The 23,694-nt window shown below is 36.5% G+C and overlaps 1 protein-coding gene across 1 annotated transcript in view; it reads left to right on the top strand.

The window, feature by feature from the left end:
- Positions 1-22,899, top strand: part of LOC127659061 (NGFI-A-binding protein 1-like) — a 29,638-nt gene extending 6,739 nt beyond the window's left edge. The window contains exons 2-8 of the mRNA XM_052148692.1: positions 468-1,273; positions 2,674-2,807; positions 5,570-5,621; positions 11,459-11,578; positions 14,285-14,450; positions 18,628-18,768; positions 20,235-22,899. Coding sequence (XP_052004652.1) covers positions 470-1,273; positions 2,674-2,807; positions 5,570-5,621; positions 11,459-11,578; positions 14,285-14,450; positions 18,628-18,768; positions 20,235-20,317 — 1,500 coding nt within the window. The 5' untranslated portion in view covers positions 468-469 and the 3' untranslated portion in view covers positions 20,318-22,899. The remainder of the gene's footprint in view (positions 1-467; positions 1,274-2,673; positions 2,808-5,569; positions 5,622-11,458; positions 11,579-14,284; positions 14,451-18,627; positions 18,769-20,234) is intronic.
- Positions 22,900-23,694: the final 795 nt, after the last annotated feature.

Below are 23,694 nucleotides of genomic sequence, written 5' to 3'. Positions count from 1 at the left end.
TGATCATACACACCCGGTCCTGTATTAGGCTAATTATGCCTCCGTGAGGGTTAAAGACTGACTGCAGAGTATCATGCGGGAGAGAGAGATCGTTTACGGGCATGTCCGTCATGTGTGTGTTTATGTTGTCTTTTAAGTTTACTATTAAAATATGATTTACATCGTCAAGCCGGTTCTCGCCTCCTCCTTTCCATTGAATACCTTTACACAGTTGTTTTTAAAGAGTAGTGTGACTGCAGTCACAACCATTTTAAATTATCAGTAAAGTAAAGGAATGTTCCGGGATCAATACAAGTTAAGCTCAATCGACAGCATTCGTGGCATGATTTTGATTACCACAAAAATTTATTTCCTAACAAGCTACAGTTTTTAAGTAGCTTCCCAATGTGCTCTCTTTCTCTCTAGTTCTTTTGATTCTGCCCTGTTTTATTTCCTGTAATTGCTTAGTTTGTTCCCTCCTTTCTCAGGTATGGCAGCGACTTTACCCAGAACCCTTGGGGAGTTGCAGCTCTACCGCATCCTTCAGAGAGCCAACCTGCTCTGCTACTACGACGCATTCATTCAGCAGGGTGGCGATGATGTTCAACAGCTCTGCGAGGCTGGCGAGGATGAGTTTCTTGAGATCATGGCACTCGTGGGCATGGCTAGCAAACCACTGCACGTCAGACGCCTACAGAAAGCTCTGCGCGACTGGGTCACAAACCCCGCCCTTTTCAATCAACCTCTCACTTCCCTGCCCGTCTGCAGTATCCCAGTCTACAAGCTGCCTGAGGGGTCACCTACATTGTTGCCAGGTAATGGTGCCCGGGGTGATACCCAAGTGAAAGTGCCCAAGTGTTTGGCAGCTGCTTGTGTGGACCCAGGAAAGGGAGAGCCAGGCAATGGGAGTTCTTCGGCTACTGTTTCACCCCTCCAAAGTGGCAGCGAGCCACGGTTTTGGGCCAGTCATGGTACGGAGAGCGAGCACAGTCTATCCCCGGCAGAACTGGGCTCCCCGTCTTCCCCTCGAGATGGGCTTGAGGCACTTGATGCGGCCGCTGTTCAGTCTGTGGCAGAGTGCGTAGAAAGAATTGCACAGACTTTGCCCAAAAGTGACCCAGGAGAGGTTAAAGAACAATTAAAGGGCAATAAAAAGCTAGCCAAAATGATCAGTCACATCTTTGATTTAAGTGAAGAGGATCCCCACAGAGAGGAGGAAATCCGCAAGTTTAGTGCCATATATGGCAGATTCGACTCTAAGAGAAAAGATGGAAAGCATCTGACTCTGCATGAGGTACGTAATATGGTGCTCTCACCTCTTTGAGTGGTTTTGGTGTTTAACCCTTATGCTGCATTTTTATTTTCGTTTTTTCTTAATCCAACTGGAATAAAATTCCTTGACTTTGTTCACATATGGTATCTGAAAACACACCAAAAAAAGAATCGGACCATTTTCTTTACATTAATTTGGTTATATTTTACTTTGTTACACTTGTTGTTTTCCCGGTCAAAAATTACCGGCCACTGGAAATGTATGGATTAGACTACGAAATACAGAAAATTTTTTGTTCAGGAGCATCCCAATCCTTTGGTTGAGCACATATGTGGATGTGTGTTTGCACACACAAAGTCCTCGAACATGTGCACATACACAACACACACACACATACACTCACACACACACACACACACACACACCCATTTGTTCATCGTCTTTCCATGTACACACTGAGGAATATTTCAAGATCTACTTATATTATGTTGTGTTTGGGCTCGTTTGAATCGGGATAGTCTGCTGTAAATTACAATATGTCATTGTCTATGTTATATATATGTTTCAGGAATAGTAAAGAAAACAAATAAGTGAAAACGAATTTGCAAATGATGAGAATGAAACAGCAAAACAGCTATATGCATTGAAAAAGTCCAGATTCTAAGCTTTAAAATGACACCTACATTGCTTAGATCAAGAATGTAGTTATTAATTTATTATTAAATTATTATTATTAAAAAAAATATTAATAATTGGGAGTGCCCCCCCACTGGCCCAGTATAAGCTCAGTTAAATGAATCCTTCTATCAATAAAAGTGTATATAAAAGAAAACACCTGTCATAATTACTAAAAAATACGTTGATAAAAAGATCTAATGCAATAGCTTGTGATAATATACGCAATATGAGAGATTTACAGTATAAACAATCTTTGTGGGCCGTTCATTTTTGACCGGGAATACAAAGTGTGCTGGCACACAACGAACGCAACACAAGGGTTAATAAATATTGGTCATTTTTTTTAATGTTAAAATACTTTCTCCTATACCAGCGTAATGTGCAGAGACATCTATATTACTTAAATATCAGATTTTTTTACTGAAAGCTTAGTGTAAAGAGTGCACTATAAAAACATTACTCACCTTATTTGAGCTTATCATGACCAGCCGAAACAGCAACATTGTCTCAACCAGTGGCATAACTTTGGGGTGGGACTATCTGTTTGTTTGGCCAATGGAAGATGGGGGGAGTTTCAAGCAAATCTGTTTGAAAATCATTATTTTTCCAAATCCATTGGCTGATGCTAGTGGTTCAGAAATGACACACTTCAGCTATCTTTTTAGCATTAAATTCTGTTGCGTGTAAATTACATTGCTGTGTGGCTTTATCAAATAAATACATGTCTCCTCCCATTTCTATAGCTGACAGTAAATGAGGCCGCAGCTCAGCTTTGCATGAAGGAGGTGGCATTGCTGACTCGCAGAGATGAGCTTTTTGGACTGGCACGTCAGGTTTCCAGAGAGGTCACCTATAAATACACTTACAGAACCAGCAAGTAAGAACTTTTTAAGAGTGACTCCTCAAATCATCTAAAACCTTCACTACTACTTTGGATATTTGGTTTAAACTAGACCCATAGAATTCTGCAGTAAGCTTAGCAGAATTGGAACGCTGTCATTCACAAAGATCTACATGTCCTCTGCAACTTGCATGTTCATTTATGAAATATTTTGGCTAATTTGATTATGCTTTCAGATAACAATAAGATTAGAGTGTTCTCAGCTCTTTCTACACATTTTACCATTCTGAAGAATTTTCTTCATAATCAGTGCAGAAAGTGTGATCAAAAAACTGCAGATTATTTTGGGGCCTTGAAATGAAGGTTTAAAAGATATGTTGAAAGGGAGGTTGTTTGTCTGTGTTGTTATAATGGATTAAAACTCTGCATGCAGCCTTTTCTACACCTCACATGTGACTGGAGTAATCAGTCATGATGTTTAACCTTTAAGCCAAGCAGAGAGATAGCTAATACTAATGCATTGTGAGCAGCTTAGTATATGCTCTCTGGTAGTCTGCTTTGAGCCAAGCCAAGATATCAAGTCGGCTTTGTGCGTGGCTTTTGTGTAGAGGTGTGAAGTACTGCACTGAAGTCTGTGGAGACATTAGAACACTCCCACTTCTTTGCATCTAAAGGCACACAGGCCTTATCACACAGTCAAAAGCTGGCATCCAAAGAGACCGTACAGGTGTCTCCTGGATAACCAGGCTTGCGTGTCAGAGGATGGAAAATTCCATCTGCCGTTACGTAATTGCAGTCACTCATTCAAACTTTTCAGACAAGATTGCATCACAGTCATGGACTATGTGTTTCAAATGTTATCTAGGTCAAGTTTTCCTACAATGCATCTTACGTCATAATGAGATTTGCTAAGGACACTCATGATTCAGTATGCAGGTGAAAAGCTACAATGATTTGAGAAACATGTTTTTACTATAAGGTTATTTTTCCTCCCATTGTTTTAGAGAAATTCAGCCTAGCAAATTTTTCCTAAAAAAGATAATTGTGAGTTTAGGGTTGCATCAAAAGTTTATTTAAATTCCTTCTTTTATGCTATTTAATGCAATTCATATCAATCCATACCGAGTAAATCTGACTTCAATCATTTGTCCATGATGATGATAATCTGATTATGCTCTCTGTTAGGTGGATATCAGACATCAATCTAATCACAGTATAAAATCAGCATCATGTTATGATTTTAAAATGTTTGTGAATAATTATGATGTGTGTAAATTCTTTCGATGTTACAATACTTTCCCCTATCCCAACTTAAAGGAATATTCTGGGTTCATTACAAGTTCAGCTCAATTAACAGCATTTATTGCATAATGTTTATTACCACAAAAGATAATTTCGACTTCTCTCTCTGAGGTTACAGTGAGGCACTTCTAATGAAAATTAATTTTTGGAGGGTTTAAAGGCAGAAAGTTAAAGCTTATAATTTTATAAAAACACTTACTTTAATTCCCTGTTTAAGGGATAGTTCACCCAAAAATTTAAATTCTCTTAATATTTACTCACCCTCTTGCCATCCCAGATGTATATGACTTTCTTTCAGCTTTGTAGCTCCAAAAATCACATATAGGAAACATAAATGTAATCCACATGACTCAAGTGGTTAAATACATATATTCAAACGCAACATAATATGTGTGGGTGAGAAACAGAACAATATTTCTTTTTTCACTCTAAATCTCCACTTTCACTTTTATATCTGAAAGTTATATGTGCTGCCTGTTTAGTTTCACTTTAAAATCTGAACGTTAAAGTGGATATTTAGTGTAAAAAAGGACTTAAATATTGTTATTTTTCTCACCCACACCTATTATGTTACTTCTGAATATATGGATTTAACCAGTGGAGTCATATGGATTACATTTATGTTTCCTTTATGTGATTTTTGGAGCTACAATCACCATTCACTTGCATTGTGGACTATGTCCTAGCTATAACCCTATCCCTATTGACCTACAGAGCTGAGAAATTTTTCAAAAAATCTTTGTTTGTGTTCTGCTAAAGGTAAACTATCCCTTAAAGACTTGTAAAGTTGTTTTACTCATAATTTTTTAGGGTCGTTTTAGGGTTTACCGTGTTACATGGCAACTATGTTGTAAAATTGGAAATAACGTTACACAGAAAAGTAAGCAATTTTATCTCACTAAAATCATGTTAACTCTATACTGGCTATACTTTTGAAACTGTATTTTAACGTTTATGGATTGGCCCAATTCACCTCCATTGGAAGTGCCTCTGTAATCCAGATCTTTGCTTTTTTTAAAGAAAAGGAGAGACAAGTCCAAATACATTTTTGTGGTAAACAACATTATGCTAAAAATGCTGCCGATTGAGCTTAACTTTTATTGAACCTGGAATATTCCTTTAATATGGATAGACAACTGCATGTAAGCAATTCGTAGGCTGAACTCCCCAAAATATCTAAACAGAGTGGTTCTGTAGCGCTTTTAAAAACATTGCTGTGTTTGTTTGAGTGTCCTGAGCGGCCTGATAAGGAAACATTGGTATAACCAATAATGTGAGGTTGGGGCAGAACAAGCTGTTTGTCCAGCAATAGAAGATGATGGGAGTATTCTAGAAACCTGTCTAAAAAAGTTATTTTGCATAAGCATTAAGGTTTTATTTATTCATGCTCTGTCAGGAAACATTGTTGTGAAAGAGTTAAAAATTTGTGTTGTTTCAGTGCTAGTGTTTTTTTCCCAGCTTGTTCAGAGCTAAATATTTCATTTCCTTTGTTACAGATCACGATGTGGCGAGAGAGACGAGTCCTCCCCTAAGAGAATCAAAACTGAGGTGAGAACAACTGCTTCATAATTTCTCAACGTGAACAGTCTCTTAATTTCAAATAATCAAATGGGGTAGATTTCTCTACAAAATTTAAGAAATAGGTTCACACTAAAATGAATATTATATCATTATTTACTCACTCTCAAACAGTGTACAGTTATTTTTCTGTGGAAAAGAGCTGCCTTTGTGTTGCTTAGACAAAATCAAAACATACGGGTTTGGAACAACATGAAGATGAGTAAATAATGTCAGAATTTTCACTTTTGGGTGAAATATTCCTTTAAGGTTCCAATGGAATCGCTCAAGTCTGTTACTGATGCACGCTGAATTGCAGTGTTAACACCAATATGCGAGGAAACAGTTGTAGGAGGCTGGATTGACACTGGGTGGGTCCAGTGGATTTTGTTTGCATAGCTGCCTGTCAGCATACTGAACTGTGTGGGAGGGCTTTGCAGGAGCGTGTGGGGTAGCTCCATCAGGACGGCATGTCATGATGTAGGGTAAAGGGCACTGTTCAGCATGCAGAAATTACAAAGGGCTAATATTCACGAGCCCATGCCTTCGATCACACCTTAAATTCATATTTAGCCGGCCCACAACCATTATCTTTCTACTGTATAACCTACGTGTATGTGATCTGCCCTACACATAGTGATCGCATTGATGTGGTCTGATGAAGAAGCCTTTGTGCTCTGCTTTTGTATCTATGGCAGCTGTCCATTCATAGCTCTCTGGTGACATATTTGATGATTGTCCAGTCGTTAGATATTCTGGAAACTTCTAATGTCCCACATCAATGCCATGGGCTAGGTTGATGTTTCAAGATGAGCAGGTGTTTGCCTGTCTCACTTCTGCCCTAGTTTCAGTCCACATATGCAGGCACAGACATGTGACCATCTTGGAAAATCAGTGGTCTTCACCCACACTAGCTCTAATGAGAAATGAGTATGTCTTTATATCATTATCAGGTAGTGGCAAATTACCAAGCACCTACTTTTCCCCCTAATTTGCATTGTTGCTCACTTAATTTCACATTTGACCTCACTTTGCGTCACGTTCCTACACTAGACCTATGAATGAATAGCAGTGATGGGAAAGCTATTATGAAGCTATAGCTTCTCATGCAACAAGCTACTCATAATTGACAAGATCTAAACTACAGTCAAACATCTTAGCCATACGTCAAGATGTTATATAACTACATTTAAGCTATTTAAGGGGGAAATATATATTTATTTGTAAATTTAGATAATAGATTTATTTTTACAGTCAGAGCAGGATTTATCTAGCGCAAAAACAATATGATTTTTGTCAATTAGAGTGACAGCATTAAACAAATGCACATTTACTCTATATATTAAATTACATTATATTACACATAAATGTTAAATTTCTTTTTTTAAATATTTCACTATAAAGAAATGGACCTAAATGCCACACATGAACTTTGCACAGTGCAGAGACTAAAATCAATCAGTGAATAATTTTATGAAACAAACAAACAGATTCACTAAAACGAATCAGACTTTTCACCGCTACATTAAAGAAGAGGGCATATTTATTAGACTGCATTTTATTGTTGCCTCAACTCAAAATGCAGCAAAATACATGCAACAAAATACAGCAATGGAGAATTTTGTCGTGCTAATCCGCTACTGGTTGTAAAAAGAAGCTTGTTTTTGGAAAAGTTAGTCTATTTGAAAACCAACTTAACTACTGTGATCCTACTGAAAATGTAGATACAGTTGTAGTTGCTACATAAGTAGTGTTAGTTACTCCTAACACTAAAGAACAGTTGCAACAGTATTCTTTAAATTGCTCATTTTTATGATGCAGTAAAGTGGACAGCACTCAACTCGCTCAGCTCTAGCATGGATTTTCCATGTTTAACCGTATCAAAGTGTCTCACGGTTAATAGCCTTGTGTCTCAAAGGCAAAAAACAAAAACTTCCCTTCCCACAAACCCCCTCGCTGTCCCTGTCTGGCCTCGACTCTACCCACACTACGCTCCCATCCACACCAATGAGAATAAGCCGTCCACCCACACGCACCCAGACAAGGTCCAAATGAGTTCAGTTGCGCGCCTACCTATATTCTTGAGGTAGAAGTGACATCATTATGTGGGTGCACTCGGAATCACCCACGCCTTTGCATTTGCGCAGATACCACAGCGTGAAAAGGGACAGTCTAGTCTAAAGGCACATGCGTATACATGCAGGCACACTGACATATGCACACACCTTCTTCATCTATAAGCCCTTTAAGACCAGTCTCTATTTCACAATCACAGCAGTATTTATCTGGAACAAAAACAATAAGGATTGCATTTAAAACAAAAACTTGAATTGAAAGCATGTTGATGGACCGCAAAATTTAATTACATATTTTGCTTTTAATATAAATTTAATATTTGCCGTATTTATCAGTTTATTGAGGATCTTAGAATACTTTCATACTAGCACTTTTGGTGCATACCCGAGTTCAAATGGCGTCAAAGTTTGGTTCGTTTGGGTGGTGTGAACGCTGTTTTCCGAACTCGGGTATGCACTCGCAAACCGCACCCGAGTCCGCTTGAGAAGGTGGTGTGTGGTACGGTTCATATAAACTCTGGTGCGCAAGCGTACCAAATCACAGAAGAGAACCGCTATTGATGACATATAATTTGTGTATTTGTAGGCTCCCTATCGCAATTATTATGTTTTCATAAATTTCCCATACCAGCTTGTGTCCAAATACTGCAAATCACCTTCAGAGAGCAGTTCGCATTCTTCAGATCTCTTGCAATGCATCCGTGGGCTCGTGGCAGACAAATGCTAATATTCTTAACAACATTGCACATTCAATGCATCCGTGGCAGACAAACATAACTGTTGTTTTGTGCATGTAAAGTTTTGGTGGTAAATCCAAAGAGATGAATACTTTAATAGCACAGCAAAGCTGATGTCTACTTGAGTAGACTAGTTACAGTGGTAAACAGCTGCCTCTTGTACGTTGATGACGTAATCGGACCATGGTTCGGACACAAAAAATATGATGTGTACAGAGACCAGGGGGCAGTGGGAAGGGGGAGGAAACAAACTCCGGTTTGGTCCAAGCAATTGAACCAAGTGTGAAAGCACCATTTATTAAACATATACATTTAATAGCACACTAACCAATCGTTAGATCTGAGTTGAAAACATAGTGATTGACAGCAAGATTTAACTGACTGTTTTGCTATAAAATAGAAGACCTAAAATACCACACAGGAACTTAGAACTGTGCTGAGACTTAAATGAATCAGTGAATATATATATATATTTTTTTTACTGAACATAGTGATTCACTTAAATTAATCGGACCTCTCAGGGTTACATTAGACAAAGAGCCTATTTAGCAGAGCGCAACAACCAAAAACACTTTAAAACACAGTTATGGACAGCAACATTTCATTTAAGTAATTCGCTTTAAAAAGAACTAAAATATTTTATAATTTTTTTAACTGTTAATTTAGTTTGTTTGATCGAAATGTCTCACTGAAAATAATCAAAATTCCCACTGCTATATATATATCATATGAGAGAGAAGGTGTGCTTAGCAGAGTGTATTTCATTGTTGCCTCAACATGCTGCATGCAAGATACAATGGGACATAAAACAGCATTGTACCGTTTTGTCGCAAAACTATGCTATTTGTTGGTAAATATGATCTTGTTACTGGAAAAGTTGCACTGTTTTGCTAAACATCTAATCTGAAAAATGTAATACGTTAATAGCATTGTTAGTTTTACTCAATTAATGTTCTCCCCAACACTGATGAACAGGTGTGCAAATTGAATTTGGTTCTACCCATATTCTTGAGGTAGAAGTGACATCATTATGTGGGTGCACTGAGAATCACTCACGCCCATGCATTTGCACAGATATCACAAAGTGAAAAGGTACAGAGTCTGAAGACACATGCGTATACATGCAGGCGCACAGACGTATGAACACACCTTTGTCTATAAGCTCAAAAAGTCATGGAAGAACGAGAGCTGTAATGATAGGAGTGGCTCAATGACCTCATTGCTGCTGCGTGAGCGTTGGCAAATTTGCGTCAGAACTGTTACCACTCCACCTCAAATCCAACACCCAACTAGTAGTGAAAAGAGTGGAATGTTTTGGTAGTATGTAGCCATGGAAACGTATGTAAACATTTAAAGTTTTGAAGCTCATCCTTCATCTAGTAATTTAAAACGTTGTGGCACATCAAACAAAATGTTCAGTTGTTTAATCTGTCTGTCCAGTGATTATACCTCGTTTTACGAGGTATAATTATATTTATATAATAATCCCGTTTTCATCCTCAGGGGATTCTTAAGCGGGATGTCATTTATTAAGTATTACCTGACCTTTTCAGTTTGGAGGAATTAAGCTTTTTCGGTCTCCATTATTAAAAATGTGTGCCTTTGTTTATGAGAAGTGTTTGAGATTTAGCTCATGGAATTGTTCAGGTTTTCTTCAAATGCCACTTTAAACTTAGCAAGCACCAATCTGAAAATATTGCTTAACATATCATATTTATACCTGATACCAGTTTTCTGACCATTACAAGCGTAGTTTGTGGACCCACTAGAGGCGGTCACATTTTCGGTAGTTATTACACATATAGTGCTGTCCAAAATTCTGAGATCACTAGTAAAAATGCTTCTATTTTTATTTAGCATTTTTTTCTATTTGAATGCAAAATGATTCATTAGACATTATGTTAGCTGCCTGAAAGTTTCAGTAAAAAATGTACATTCATTTTTGAATTTCTTATTATTGGAATGTGTCCCCTTTTGCTTTAAAGTGATAGTTCATCCAAAAATGAAATTTCTCTCATCATTTACTCTCCCTCATGTCATCCCAGATGTGTATGACTTTCTTTCTTCTGCTGAACACAAATTAATATTTTTAGAATCATATTTAAGCTCTTTTGGTCCATACAATGCAAGTGAATGTGTGCCAAAAGTTTGAAGCACCAAAAATCACATAAATCAGCATAAAAGTAATCCATAAGACTTCAATATCAATATCTTCAGAAGCGATATGATAGGTGTGGGTGAGAAACAGATCACTTTCACATTCTTCTTCTTGTGTTTTTGGTGATTCACATTCTTCATGCGTATCGCCCCCTACTGGGCAGGGAGAAGAATTCCATGAAAAAAAAACGTATTGCAATAATATTGATCTATTTCTCACCCACACCTATCATATCGCTTCAGAACATATGTATTAAAACACTGGAGTCTTATGGATTACTTTTATGATGTCTTTATGTGGCTTTTGGAGTGTCAAATTTTTGGCACCCATTCAATTGCATTGTATGGACCTACAGAGCTGAAATTTTCTTCTAAAAATCATTATTTGTGTTCTGCAGAAGAAAGAAAGTCATTCACATCTGAGATGTCATGAGGATGAGCAAATTATGGGAGAATTTTCATTTTTGGGTGAACTATCCCTTTATTGACAGCATGCACTTGAGCTGACATGGACTCCACAAGTTTGTGCAAAACCTGATAATACATGTTATTGATTTGAGAATTTTCGGAAGACCATTTTTTATTTTATTTTTTGCTTACACTTGCTTACACTTATTTAGTTACCTATAAATAGTGCACAATTGGAAATATTCATTTTTTATTTCACATCATAGTTTTTCTTTTCTAAAACTTTTATTTATTTCCAGGTTTAAATTTAAAATAATATATGATTATATTAATAATAAAATCCCAGATTTCCAATGTGGACACCACTGTATGATCTGTAAATTTACTGACTCCATATCTTTAACCTCAGATTTGATCAAAGAGAAATAACAATTGCATGTGATCTGTGCAGGAGGGCTGTTTTGACCTCCAGGAGGCGCTACAGGCCATTCACATGCGCCAGGAGACCCTTAAGGAGCAGCTAGCCCACGCCAGGTCCAAGGGTGAAGAGACAGTTGGGCGGAACATCCAGGTGACTAACAGCATTATTATAGTTAGTGTGTGTGTGTGTGTGTGTGTGTGTGTGGGGAGAGGAATGCTCATAGGCGCCAAGCTGACTCCGTCTTCATGTCTGACTGTCTACATTACACGACTCACTCTGGTATCCTATCACACAGGTTTTCAGGTCAGAGCTGCAAGTATTTCACCTGTCTGTCTCACCATACTGTGTGAACTGTTTTGGTTGTCTAATTAAATATATAAAGAGCCAATGGTTATACTATATTTTTTGAATGCATATGTCATGCCATAACTGATCAAAAAGAGATTGTTTTTTTAATGATCTGTCCTCCCATAAGAAGGAGAACTCACCAAGGAGATCTCTTTTGCATCTCAAATGATAGAGGTTAAAGGCACACTCTATAATTTTTTCCTCATTAAAAAAGTTGTACTACTAAAGAAATGGATAGTTTTACAATATGTGCATGAAATAATGTCCACCATGAGATTAAGACTCTAGTCTAATCAGTAACCTTACAAAAGCTGCTTTATTCTACATGGAGAGGGTCCCCTCTTGGGGGCTGCCATGTTAGGATCACATGACCAGCCAAATACTACTCATTTAATCTCAGTAACCGTCCATTGGACATTTTCACTCATGGAATAAATTAATCATGGCTGACTGGAAACAGTGAAACTATGGTGGCTGTCAATTCTACAATGGCATTGGTAACTGAAAACTATAGCTGCGTTCACACTGCCAGCTACTTTGTCATTGCATGTCGCCAGTGGCTGGCAGTTAGGTCGCTAGTGGTGTGTTTGGAGAGTCTAAACAGCACTGTTTCTTTACAATTAAAATTATTATTAAAATATTAGGATCACGTGAGCTCAACCATCTTCTCTCGTATTGGCTGTCGCTCCTGAAAGTCGCTCTTCATTTGCATAAAGTTAAACATTTAATTTGTCGTAGGACACGCCCACATCCGGTCGCCAACGGTCGCCGTTGCTCGTGTTGCCGGAAGTCACCAGCTCTCATTGAAAATGAATGAGATGAGGTTGTTTTGTCGCTGCGTGTCAATGGCAGTGTGAATGCAACTTATGGATTTTGAATGTTGCTTCCTCCAGGCCCCTAGGTGTCAGTGTTAGTATGAGATGACATAAACAAACGATTACTGAGTGCACCTTTAAAATGAGAACAAATGGAGACTTCTGCATATGTCTCAGGTTTTTCTCCTGAAGAAAAGACCTTAGCTATCTCTCACGTGTCTCCATTTTCAGATGGGATTTCAACAATAAGCTCTATATAATGAATAATAAGTTAAGTCACGATGCCAATAGGCTACGTTCTAATGGTTTTTCAAAATAGCGATTTACTATTTCGATTTAATTCAAAAACATATTCCAGAAAAATGCTAATCCTCTTTTTGCTGAACAAAGCTCTATGAAACTGAACAGCTCTATAAAACACTCTGTGATTTGCCAAGATACCAAACCTGCTACTAAAGATCTAAGATTATAAAATGAACTCTTATTTGAATATCAAGTTATGTGAGCTATACTATCCACTACTTTTGTAGCTCTACACTCTCTTTCAACAATTGTCACATTTGTGTCTATTTTTAATTAACTCCTAAGGAATTTTAAGAGAAGCATATGAGACCAAGTTGGTAATCAAATTGCTGAGCTATGAAAAAGCAACCTCTGAGCATTTAATATTCTCCAGACTGTCTGTTCTCTATAATCATTGTCTTGTCACTAGACAGACTGACACAATGCCTCCCAAATGTCGAATGGCGAATGTCTCAGAAACATCAGTTAATTGTGCCACTTTTGTGTTCTTTTATTTATAGTGAAAAAGTGTCATTTTGTAACTGTGAAAAACATCTTCCTGTGTAAAAACCACCAGTAAAAGTTTTGTTTGTTTGCCACTGTAGGTAGCATGCTATTGCACATGTAGGAGGGGTGTTAATAGAATGAATCAAGCTCCAAGCTTTGTGCTGTTTTTAATAATAATCTTGATCATCATTAGCAGAATCGTGTCACTTTTGGAAAAAAAGCAAGAACTGTTGGAAATGAGATCTTTTGTTTATTCTAGACTGCAATACGATTAAAGAGAGCAAATTGATATTGAAGTATTCAGATTTTCAGAGGAGATCTCAACAATTTCCCAAACTATGCTCAGATTTGCCAGGATACCAAAGTCTTCAATAACAATTCAGATATGTCAATATGAACTCAAACATTTCTTATCAAATTCGTCAAAGGCCAAATTGTCTAGGCTGTGCAATCCACATTCAATTTATCACCCTATACTTGGTGTTCTGGATGTCAAGTTGTCTCATTTGCACCTATTTTTATTTCTCCAAAGAATTTTAGAAGACACATATGAGAAAAAGTTACAACTTACTGTAAATGAAATATAGCCCAAGTGACTATTTAGCTATGAAAGTGCAGCCTCTGAGCAATAAAATGTTCCTCCTATTAATGTAGTCTATTCATAATGAAAAGTTTCTAGAAATTTCACACCCTGATTCACATTCAAATGTGAATGATGAACATTTAGAAATGAGATATTTAGACTGTAGGTTTAGGGATTTGTTTATGGTTAGTTTTGTTTTGTGTCACTAGAGTTGCGATATGTTTGTGAATGTTGAATATCTTAAATCATTTCTGTCACACTGTACTTATGACAGAATACACATCTGCCTGTCTGACTCCCTGCTGTCTGAACATCTTATAGATTCAGCTGGAGCGTCTGTTGGCAAAGCAGATGGAGATACTGCATGACGCTGCAGCACAGGACAGACTGCAGGCTCTAGAGTGGAGGGTCCCACCAGGTCCGTACAAACACAATGCGGACAGGCAAAAGAGCAATGGGGTTTCCACAGACAAAAGTGCTGAACATGGTGAGTTAGTGCTAGCAGATGCTTTTTATTCAAAGAATCTCACTGTACATTACTTGCAAGGATAGTCCTTGTAGAGTAATTCCCAGTGGACTATTCTTTATCCAGCAAAGCAATTTAAAGCAGTGGTTCTCAACTAGTAGGTTGCAATGCAAAAATGGGTCGTAGGTGTTTTCTGATAGCAATAGGTAGGAAAAATAACAGATGAGATCTCTTTAACATCTCAGTTATTTCTCTTAGACAGTAATGAGATTACATGAGGAGCAAATGGAGACTTTTGAGGGATACCTTTTCTCTTCCGGCAAGTCTGCATTCAAAAGTCTGCAACCAAAAGTCAAAGATTTCAGCATGAACTCAAAGGTTTATCAACATATTTGTCCAAAATCAAATTATCTGAGCTACGCTATCCAGATTAAATTATAGGTCTATTCTGGTTTCTTTAAACTACAATTGTCAAACAAAAGATTTACAATTTAAAAATTTGTAAGTTAATACACAAATGAAACTGAGATCCCCATTAATTCTCCTGAGATATGAAAGAGCTTTAGTTTTTAGGGAAGAGAAAACACTGCAGAAGTTTTTTATTATTATTATTATTGTTGACACCAAAGGCCTTCGTCAAATCAAACTCTTTGGAATTTTTGCACAAATTCAACTGTCACTTGGTAGAAGCTAGCAAAATTATGCAGATGCCAACAATGAGAGGTTGCGTGAAATGCCCACGTCCTCGAAATCCTATGCAAGGTACTGTAAAAGAAAGACTAGACTAGAATATACCAGACTATATTAAAGACAGATTCACTTGAAGCATGGATAATCATGGTTTGGGTAACCACTTGAAATCCAATGTAAAAATCTTGGTTCAACAGAAGCTAAACCACCAAAGAACCACTGGTTTATTACACACTATGTAAGAGTTGTTACATAGTGTAAAAAAAGCATTTTCATGATGATTTAAAAAAAAAAACACACAGCTATTATTACCACAAGAAAAGCAAACAAACTGTCATTCACGCTTGATTGACCATCCACATTATTTTTGTACTGCTTAAGCGTTTCAGTTGTTATTTCTCAGATAATTCAGTCACTTGCATCACCTGTTCCAGACTTCTTTTCTTTTTTCTCATTTCTTATTGGCACTCTCATTTCTGGGGCTCATCTGCAGCTGCAGGTGGAGGCTGGATGGTGGGTGTCAGGGAGGGGATGAGAGGGGGATGCAGAGCTCTGCGTTTTGCTGCTAATCTTGTGCCCTAGAATGCTGCCTCAGACTGTTTATTTTGACCCTTGTGCTGGTTGGTACATGAGAATAATTACTGCTTGTACACTGAATCTGAGCACTGATTATCCACATCACAGCACAGGTACAAATGTTTACAAATGTTCAAGGGTTTTTGCATTATAAAGTAGTTGCGGTTGACCAATATGCTTTTTTATTTGCATCTAGATAGCAGAGTGGCCGATGACCAATATATGCGTACAAGTAAGGGATAGTGTAGTCATTATCGCAAAATGAGGGCAATCGGGTCTTGCGTCACCCTTAAGGTTTTATTTTGCAATAATGTCCACACAACTGGTTGTAAAATATCCTGCTTATGAAATGGATAATTACCACATAAATAATAAATACTGATTTGAAAATATTTTGTTGTATTATGTTCATTTAAATGATTTAAATTATTATATTTTATTTATTTATCATGTGAAAAAGAAAGACCAATGAGTGATATGGGCATGAGCGTACTAGCAAAGCTATGTAGAAAATTGGTTGCCTTGACAACAGTCAATTATACAGTTTAGTGGTCATTATACACAAATATTTAGCTGAAGAATGCCACCAATTAAAATCAAGTGTTCCAGAGAGCAATGTAATAATACAATTAAATTAATTAAATTAATGCTTATTTTATACAATTTTTAATTTAATTGGCCAAATGGGCACAGTGATAATCTGCAAATATTGACCAATTGCTGGAAACTACATAATCAGCCTTTATTTCTCCAGTTTAATGTGACACTCTGCTCAGTATTTTTAATGATTATTTGTCATCCTGTTTTACGGTTTCATATTGCGCTAACAGAGTGCTCTCCCTCCCCATCTCTAAGAATAACTCCTTCATGAACTCTTTGAGTACATGATCTCTCTCAGCTCCCTAATATCCCATGTGTTCTCAAAACTCCAGAGTGGGCGTACAATAGCTGCAGAGAACAGTGGGAGAGATAGAGAGAGAGAGAGAGAGAAGGGCAGAGCAAAAGATATTCCTCTCTGGCAGGTAGGGTTTACCAAACTGTATCAATGTTGTTGTTAATTAAATAGTATCGGATTAAAGGGATATCTCACCCAAAAATGGAGATTCTATCATTTAATCACCCTCTTGTCGTTCCAAACTGGTTTATCCTGTTTTCATCAGCCACACTTAAGCCACACTTATAAATGCACAAATGTCTTTACATTATAAAACAAAATATAAAACCAGGTGGCATTTATTTTGACCAAAAGTGGCGCGAGAACACTTTTCAAGTATTAGATTTTTCTAAATAAAGTTTAGGCTGGCCCTTATACCATTCACTTTCATTATATAGAAAAGAGGAACTTGTACATTCAGCTAAATAACCCCACTTGTGTTACATGCAAGAAAGCAAGTCAAATGGGTTTGAAACATGACAACATCATGATGATTAAATTATTACAACATTTTTATTTTTAGGTGAATCTTTAAGGTAAAAAGCAAAGACTAATATTGACAGTGTGCTGTGCTGATGTTGTCGATAGACCCAAATTAGATCAGCCAGCCAGGGACAAAGGAGGTTAATGTGCTTTGTAAAGAAAGGAGGAGACAAACACAGAGGTGTAAGCACAGAATGTTACCAGCATTCAACGTGCTTTAAGCTACATCCGTTGTCCTCAAGGAGCTATTACGCCTTGTGCGTTGGCAGGCTGCAGTTGAAAAAAGGTGCATTCGTATTAAATGAAGATCAGTTGCTTGCATGAGTGAGAATATTGTGCTGAATGTTTCTGGTAGGCGGAATTCTTGTCTTGTAGCATTAGTTTGTTACGAGGCGTTCGGTAATGGACATAATGATTGAGGTTTGCATTTTGTTAACCGGCAATCATGAATACAGTAGCAAGGTGAAGAGAGTTAAAGATGCACTCAGTAATTAATTCCTCAATAAAAAAGTTTTACACATAAAGAAATGAATAGTACTTTTTATAACTGATGTACACATCAGATAAAGACTCCAATCATATCAGCACAGTCATGGAAAACCTGGAAATATCAGGCAATTTTTAAATTGTGATTTCCAGACCTGGAAAAGTCATGGAAATTGATACATGCTTGTGGAAAAGTTATGGAAATGTAAATATTGAATAGACATTTTTCTAGTCTTCCTCTGCTTAAAAATATCACAGCAGCTAGACAGTAGAGTAAAACTTACAAGCCATTTGTGAGAGAATCCTTCTTTTAAATCCTGTTTACATGCATTTAAGAAACTGCTTATTCCAAGGTTTTTGCAGAAAGCGGAATTCTGAAACAGTATATTTACACAAACAGCATTTTCCTCACGCTGTTTAAGAGATTAGGAGAAAGTGTTTTATCACACCTAGGTTTCTGCCGGAGAATGCTGCTTATGTGGCCATTTAAATGCATAAGCACCATTCTTGTAGGTTTTTAAAGAGTGTGCATGAGCGTATGCACTTAAGTGTATGGCAGAAGAGGGAAACTCCACTATTGCAGCACAAAGGCAATTAAAAGTTAAGGAAACAAACACGGCAGCAACTGGGACATCTGGAAATAAACCCTAGCGACCAAGAACAAAATATGGCAAAGTCATCCTCAGATGCCATGTTCGTTATTTAAACCAGCTCCCGGGAAATTGCCTTATTCCTAAAGCTGCTTTCTGACCGAGCCACATGTACTGTAAACAGGAATAAAGAGGAAAATATTTACACATTGCATTTTATTTTTTGCTCTTTTTAAAGAGAAGAAGAGTCAAGTCAAAATTATTTTTGTGGTAAATCAACATTATGCCACAAATGCTGTTGATTGAGCTTAACTTAAAAAACTAATATTCCTTTAACATGGAATGACTGCCTGCACCTTTAAAATGAGGGGTTTGTTTTTTGTATGTTGTGTTATCTGACATTGCTTACATATGTATGTGTGTGTGTGTGTCTTTGAAGGAGAGAGACCGCTGAATTTAAGGGTGACTAGCCAGAGAACATGTACATCAGAGGGGGAGACGCCTCTTGGAAAGCAGCTGGCCAATGAGTTGAAGAGGCACCACCAAGCTAATACAGAAAGCAAGACATCAGCAGCCACAGGTGTGTATTAAAAGGAACCTAGTGAAGTGCTGAGCTCATTTAGTACTGAAGAAATAATGATATCTGATTTAACCCTTGTGCGTCAATTTAAAAAATGTACTCTTAGAGGACAAAAATGTCAGTGTCAAAAAACTGCCTTTATAATGTTATAAATTAATATTATTTTCCACTTTCAATTAGTAAATTTGTTTTACCAACATCAGTCCTTATCATAACTACCAAATATTCATTAATTTTCAGAATTTTAACTCTTGTAAATGCCAGTTTGTTTACATAATGCCACTGTTGTTTTTTACACACACACGCACACGTACACACACACACATGTTGTGTTTCCATGTTTTATGGGGACTTTCCATAGACATAATGGTTTTTATACTGAACAAACTTTATATTCTATCCCCTAACCCTAAACCTAACCCTCAAAGACAACTTTATGCATTTTTACATTATAAAAAAAAATTATATAGTATGATCTAAAAGATGTTTTCCTCATGGGGACTGACAAAATGTCCCCACAAGGTCAAATATTTTGGGTTTTACTATCCTTATGGGGATATTTGGTCCCCACAAAGTGATAAATACACACTCACTCACACACACACACGCACACACACACTATTTCTCAATACACGCATACAAAACACACTCTGACATCCATACCAACACACCCACATAATTTTAGCTACATAATTTATTCAGTTGGCCTGCAGTGCTCTATAATACAGAAAACAGGAAAAAAGCATGCATTTGCTCCATAGGCTAAACATGAGAAAAATGCCGCCATCTGGTGGAAAATATATTTATTATAAATAAGAAAATAAAATATTGCAGTTTTAATGGGTTTCTTTTGGGACATTTTTGTCCTGAAGGTCCTGAGTGTAACTATTTTGTGTACACAGTGTATTATAGATGTATTATAGGAACTGAGGTTGAAATATCGCAATAAAATACAGACCTTTGACAAAATTAATGCCGTTGGCATTAACACAGCCAAAATGATCGAAAAACTAAAATGAAAAAGACAAAAATGTCCCGAAGGCCGCACAAGGGTTAATGCTTTTTAGAGCATCTCATTATTAGCATAGTAACATGCTAACGCCAAACTCTGTAGAAATTAATTGTGAGTCAGTCTCCTGTGTCTTCCTGTTGATGCTTTTATTGCACATTATCTCTCAAGCTTACACCCTGAAACCATAAACACAATAGTGCTCCATGGCCAACCAACTAGAAACTTGATTTTCATATATCGTATTTTCCATTGGCCACTTAAAGGGATAGTTCACCCAAAAATGAAAATTCTGTTATCTTTTACTCACCTGTATGACTTTCTTTTAAGGAACACAGAAAGAGATGTTAGGCAGTATGTTAGGGATTGACAACCTTAGTCACCATTTACTTTATTCATTGCATGGAATAAAAGGTGCTATTAAAGTGACTGAGGCTAACTCTTAATCTTTTTCCAGAAAATGGAGCTGACAAATCTTCACGAGCCCTCAACCTTTCCGAGAAGAAGATCATCAAATCAGAGCCGGAGGATTCCAGATAGCAGTCCGGAATTCTTTTTTGTTTTGCAACCTATAACAATTTACGTCCTCTGTCAGTGAATACTAAACAAGCACAACTACAGTAGAGCCTTAACAACCAATGTTGCCTCAAAAATAGTTTATTTTAGTTTCTCTCCATTTTTGTTTTTGCCAAAGCACCTAGAGCCCTTATTTCCATTCTCTTGAGTAGATTTACTCTGTTTGTGCTGTCACTGACTCTACTCACATGTTTTTTCTGTTCATGATTTCTATCTCCAGTTGGTGTGGACCACGATGTCCGGTATTTGTACATATATTTGTTCATACAAAGAAAATGTCTGTTTGAAAATGATGTTATTTAAATACAGTATGTGTTGTATGTATATATGAATGCATGTAAAATCAGAGAAGGGACGCAGTGTTGTTGTCTTAAAACGTTCAGTACGCAGCTGTTTATTGTCACCTATTTAAGTGAGCCTTCTGAATTGATTTTCTCGTTAAAGGAGAATAGCTAGTTGACTTTTCCTCTGTCAGGGTTTCTGATAGCAATGCTAATGAATCTGAATTTCAAAGTATACTATGGTGCTATGGTTGTATTTAATTACTCACAGAGAGAAACTGTGGTACTAACACATTGCTATTTAAACACTGAAATCTTTGAACACACAAAACAATATAATTTTCTTAATCAGTATTTTTGTCTTTTTTTCTGTAAAAAGAAGCTAAATTGTGTTAAGATAATAAGACTTGTTATTTTCCTTGTTTAAAGCTTAGACCTTGTGCTTAAAACAAGAAAAAACTATATGCAAGAAAGAAAAATAAGTCTTAATATTTAATGCACATTTTCTCAAGTATGTTTAAGGATGTTTAATTATTTTTACTGGAAAACAAGAACAAAATACTGAAATATACAATTATGATGAACCAGATATTTGGTTTCCTTGTTATCTTAAGTAGTAATGCTTGATTTATTCCTAATGTAAGATATTAAGCACAGTTAATATATTTCATCGTACTCTCTACATTCTTATGAGTGAAACCAACAAAATACTAAAATTGTAAAGCATGTCTGTGAAATAACAATTCCATTCCTTAACATTAGTAAAAATAGTAGTGTAAATAGGTTCAAATGACTGGATTTGAGAACAAGACACCATTTCTGTCTTTATCATAATCACGTAATCTATTGTAATTCTGAATATTTAGTAGTAGAGCAATACCGGGTAGCTGTTGTCATTCAACTCAGTGAAAGTGTCTAGGTGTCCCAATCTCAGAGGACATTCACTGTACAGTATTTCTACTCTGTTTATTAGTGTAGCTAACGTGCAAATGTATGTGAAACTGATATGCACTAGTGTTTTATTCTAAAGGCATTTTTAGAATTTGCATCCTTTTGCGCAACATTTCTCGTGTTTCTCAATGGTGATACATGTTTTTGTAGGACTCGTACAGTGATATCTGCCTATCATTGGTTTGGCCTTGATTCTCACTCTGTGTGTAGTTTTAGAGTACCACGTATGGTGACATAGACACAAGATAATCAGGTTTTCACAGTTATATGTCTGTAATGTACCGGTCAAGCTGTTATAAATAATCTGTATGCGTTGATGACAAATACCTCTTTCTATCTATTTAACATCCTGATCATACACTTCAGTATTTTGAGGGAATATGTGGAGTTGTTGTATTTGGTTTTTATTTTTTTAGGATTACTTTCAGAGACTAAAGAGACCTTAAGTATGCAAAATCTTTCTTAATTTAAGTGCCATTTTAAACCTGTTTCTGAAATTGTGGTTGGCATGTGATACATGTGGTGATATATTGGAGGATTACATTGCAAATGCTAAAGTCAAGCATTATTATGGTAGATTATATTACATTTCTGATGATTGTGTTAAGATTTATCTGCATTTTCAACATTTTGCCTTAGTTAAAGCATTCCACATTAAGATGTTCACTTAACGGAGTGCTGTTTCGCTGGACGTTTATTATGGATGTTTGTTTTAGGTGGAATGGACAATGAGAATTGGAAGTTGCATGACAATTGAGAGTTCAAGGGATAATTCACCCAAAAATGAAAAGTTTGCCATAATTTAGTCACCCTTATGTCCTTGTGGCAGTCTGTTTAATATCTCCTTTTATGTTCCGTGCAAGAAAGCGAGTTATACGTGTGAGTAAACAATGACTGAATTTTCATTTTTTGGGTGCTAAACCTTGGCAATATTAAGTTCTATGAAAAATCGAACAAATTTGATTGTTAAAAAAACTTTGCTCAGTTTCACAAAGAAGAAAGCTCATATCTGATTGGACCTCACTGATAACAACATTATAATGACCTATATAGCAAGACATATCTGGACGCCTACCTTTGTTCTTTGCTTGTTACTGTCTCTAAACACTCACAGAAAATGATCAGTCTTTCTCTTATCTTTGTATTGCTTTGTAAAATAGACTTATGCATCTTGGACTGTGGGATGAAACTGTGTTGTCAGTAGAACTTATTCTCATCACCTTTGAGTAGAGAGTACATTAGCATATGCATACAGTAGTCCCGCACATATTGTTTTGTACACTAATATATTTAATTTGTTATACAGCACATGAACATTAAACTCTATTTTTTTGAAATCTGATTGTGAAGTACTTCATTTTCACCTCCATCTGATACCTTCATCATGCAAAATGCTTTTAGACATTTAAGTGCGTACAAGTGCCTTATTATAATAGCTTTCACTAAATGTGCACACCAAAGCCTTTTTCGCCCTTTCCAGTGGCACAAAATTTTTATTTGGACACTTAATAATGGATAAATGTCATTTGCTTTAACTTATCAAAGCAAGTGGCATTTATTTTAAAGAAAGATGGTACACTTTTCAAGCGAAACATTTCACAAAAGTTTTAAAATTATAACAAAATATATATATAAAACTCCTGAAATTTAAGACAAAGTATTTGGACAATTTGTCAAAAGGTTAGTGGTTAATGTGATGGACTACATTTGTGGTTAATTTGCTAGGACACCTGTGTGAACTTGAGGTTAACTGACTAAAAATAAATCCACTAAAAATGGATGTTATGAGGCCTTTAGGCCAGTTGATTAAAAGTCATTTCAAAAAGGAAAATGAAGTTAGTTCAGAAAAAAGCTTTAGCATCATTTGTTTGTGGATGCCACTTGGATTTATATTTTGTTGACTTTTGTATTTTTGCATTTTCTTGTCTAATGCGATGATATTTTACATTTTTAAGTGTAATTTATGTGAACTTTTCAGTCTGTTTTATCTGAAAAAGTATGAAAAGGTCTATGTCCTTCTGTTCCTGTGGGCAGGAACAGATGCTAATGGACCAAATAAATTTACAGGATCACTATTAATATTTTTCAGATTTTAGAATAATAGTAAAG

The sequence above is a fragment of the Xyrauchen texanus genome, chromosome 18 (genome assembly GCF_025860055.1).
Source record: "Xyrauchen texanus isolate HMW12.3.18 chromosome 18, RBS_HiC_50CHRs, whole genome shotgun sequence".
NCBI classification, from domain to species: domain Eukaryota; kingdom Metazoa; phylum Chordata; class Actinopteri; order Cypriniformes; family Catostomidae; genus Xyrauchen; species Xyrauchen texanus.
Note: the sequence above shows the minus strand (reverse complement) of the source record. Positions and strands in the feature narration are given on the sequence as shown.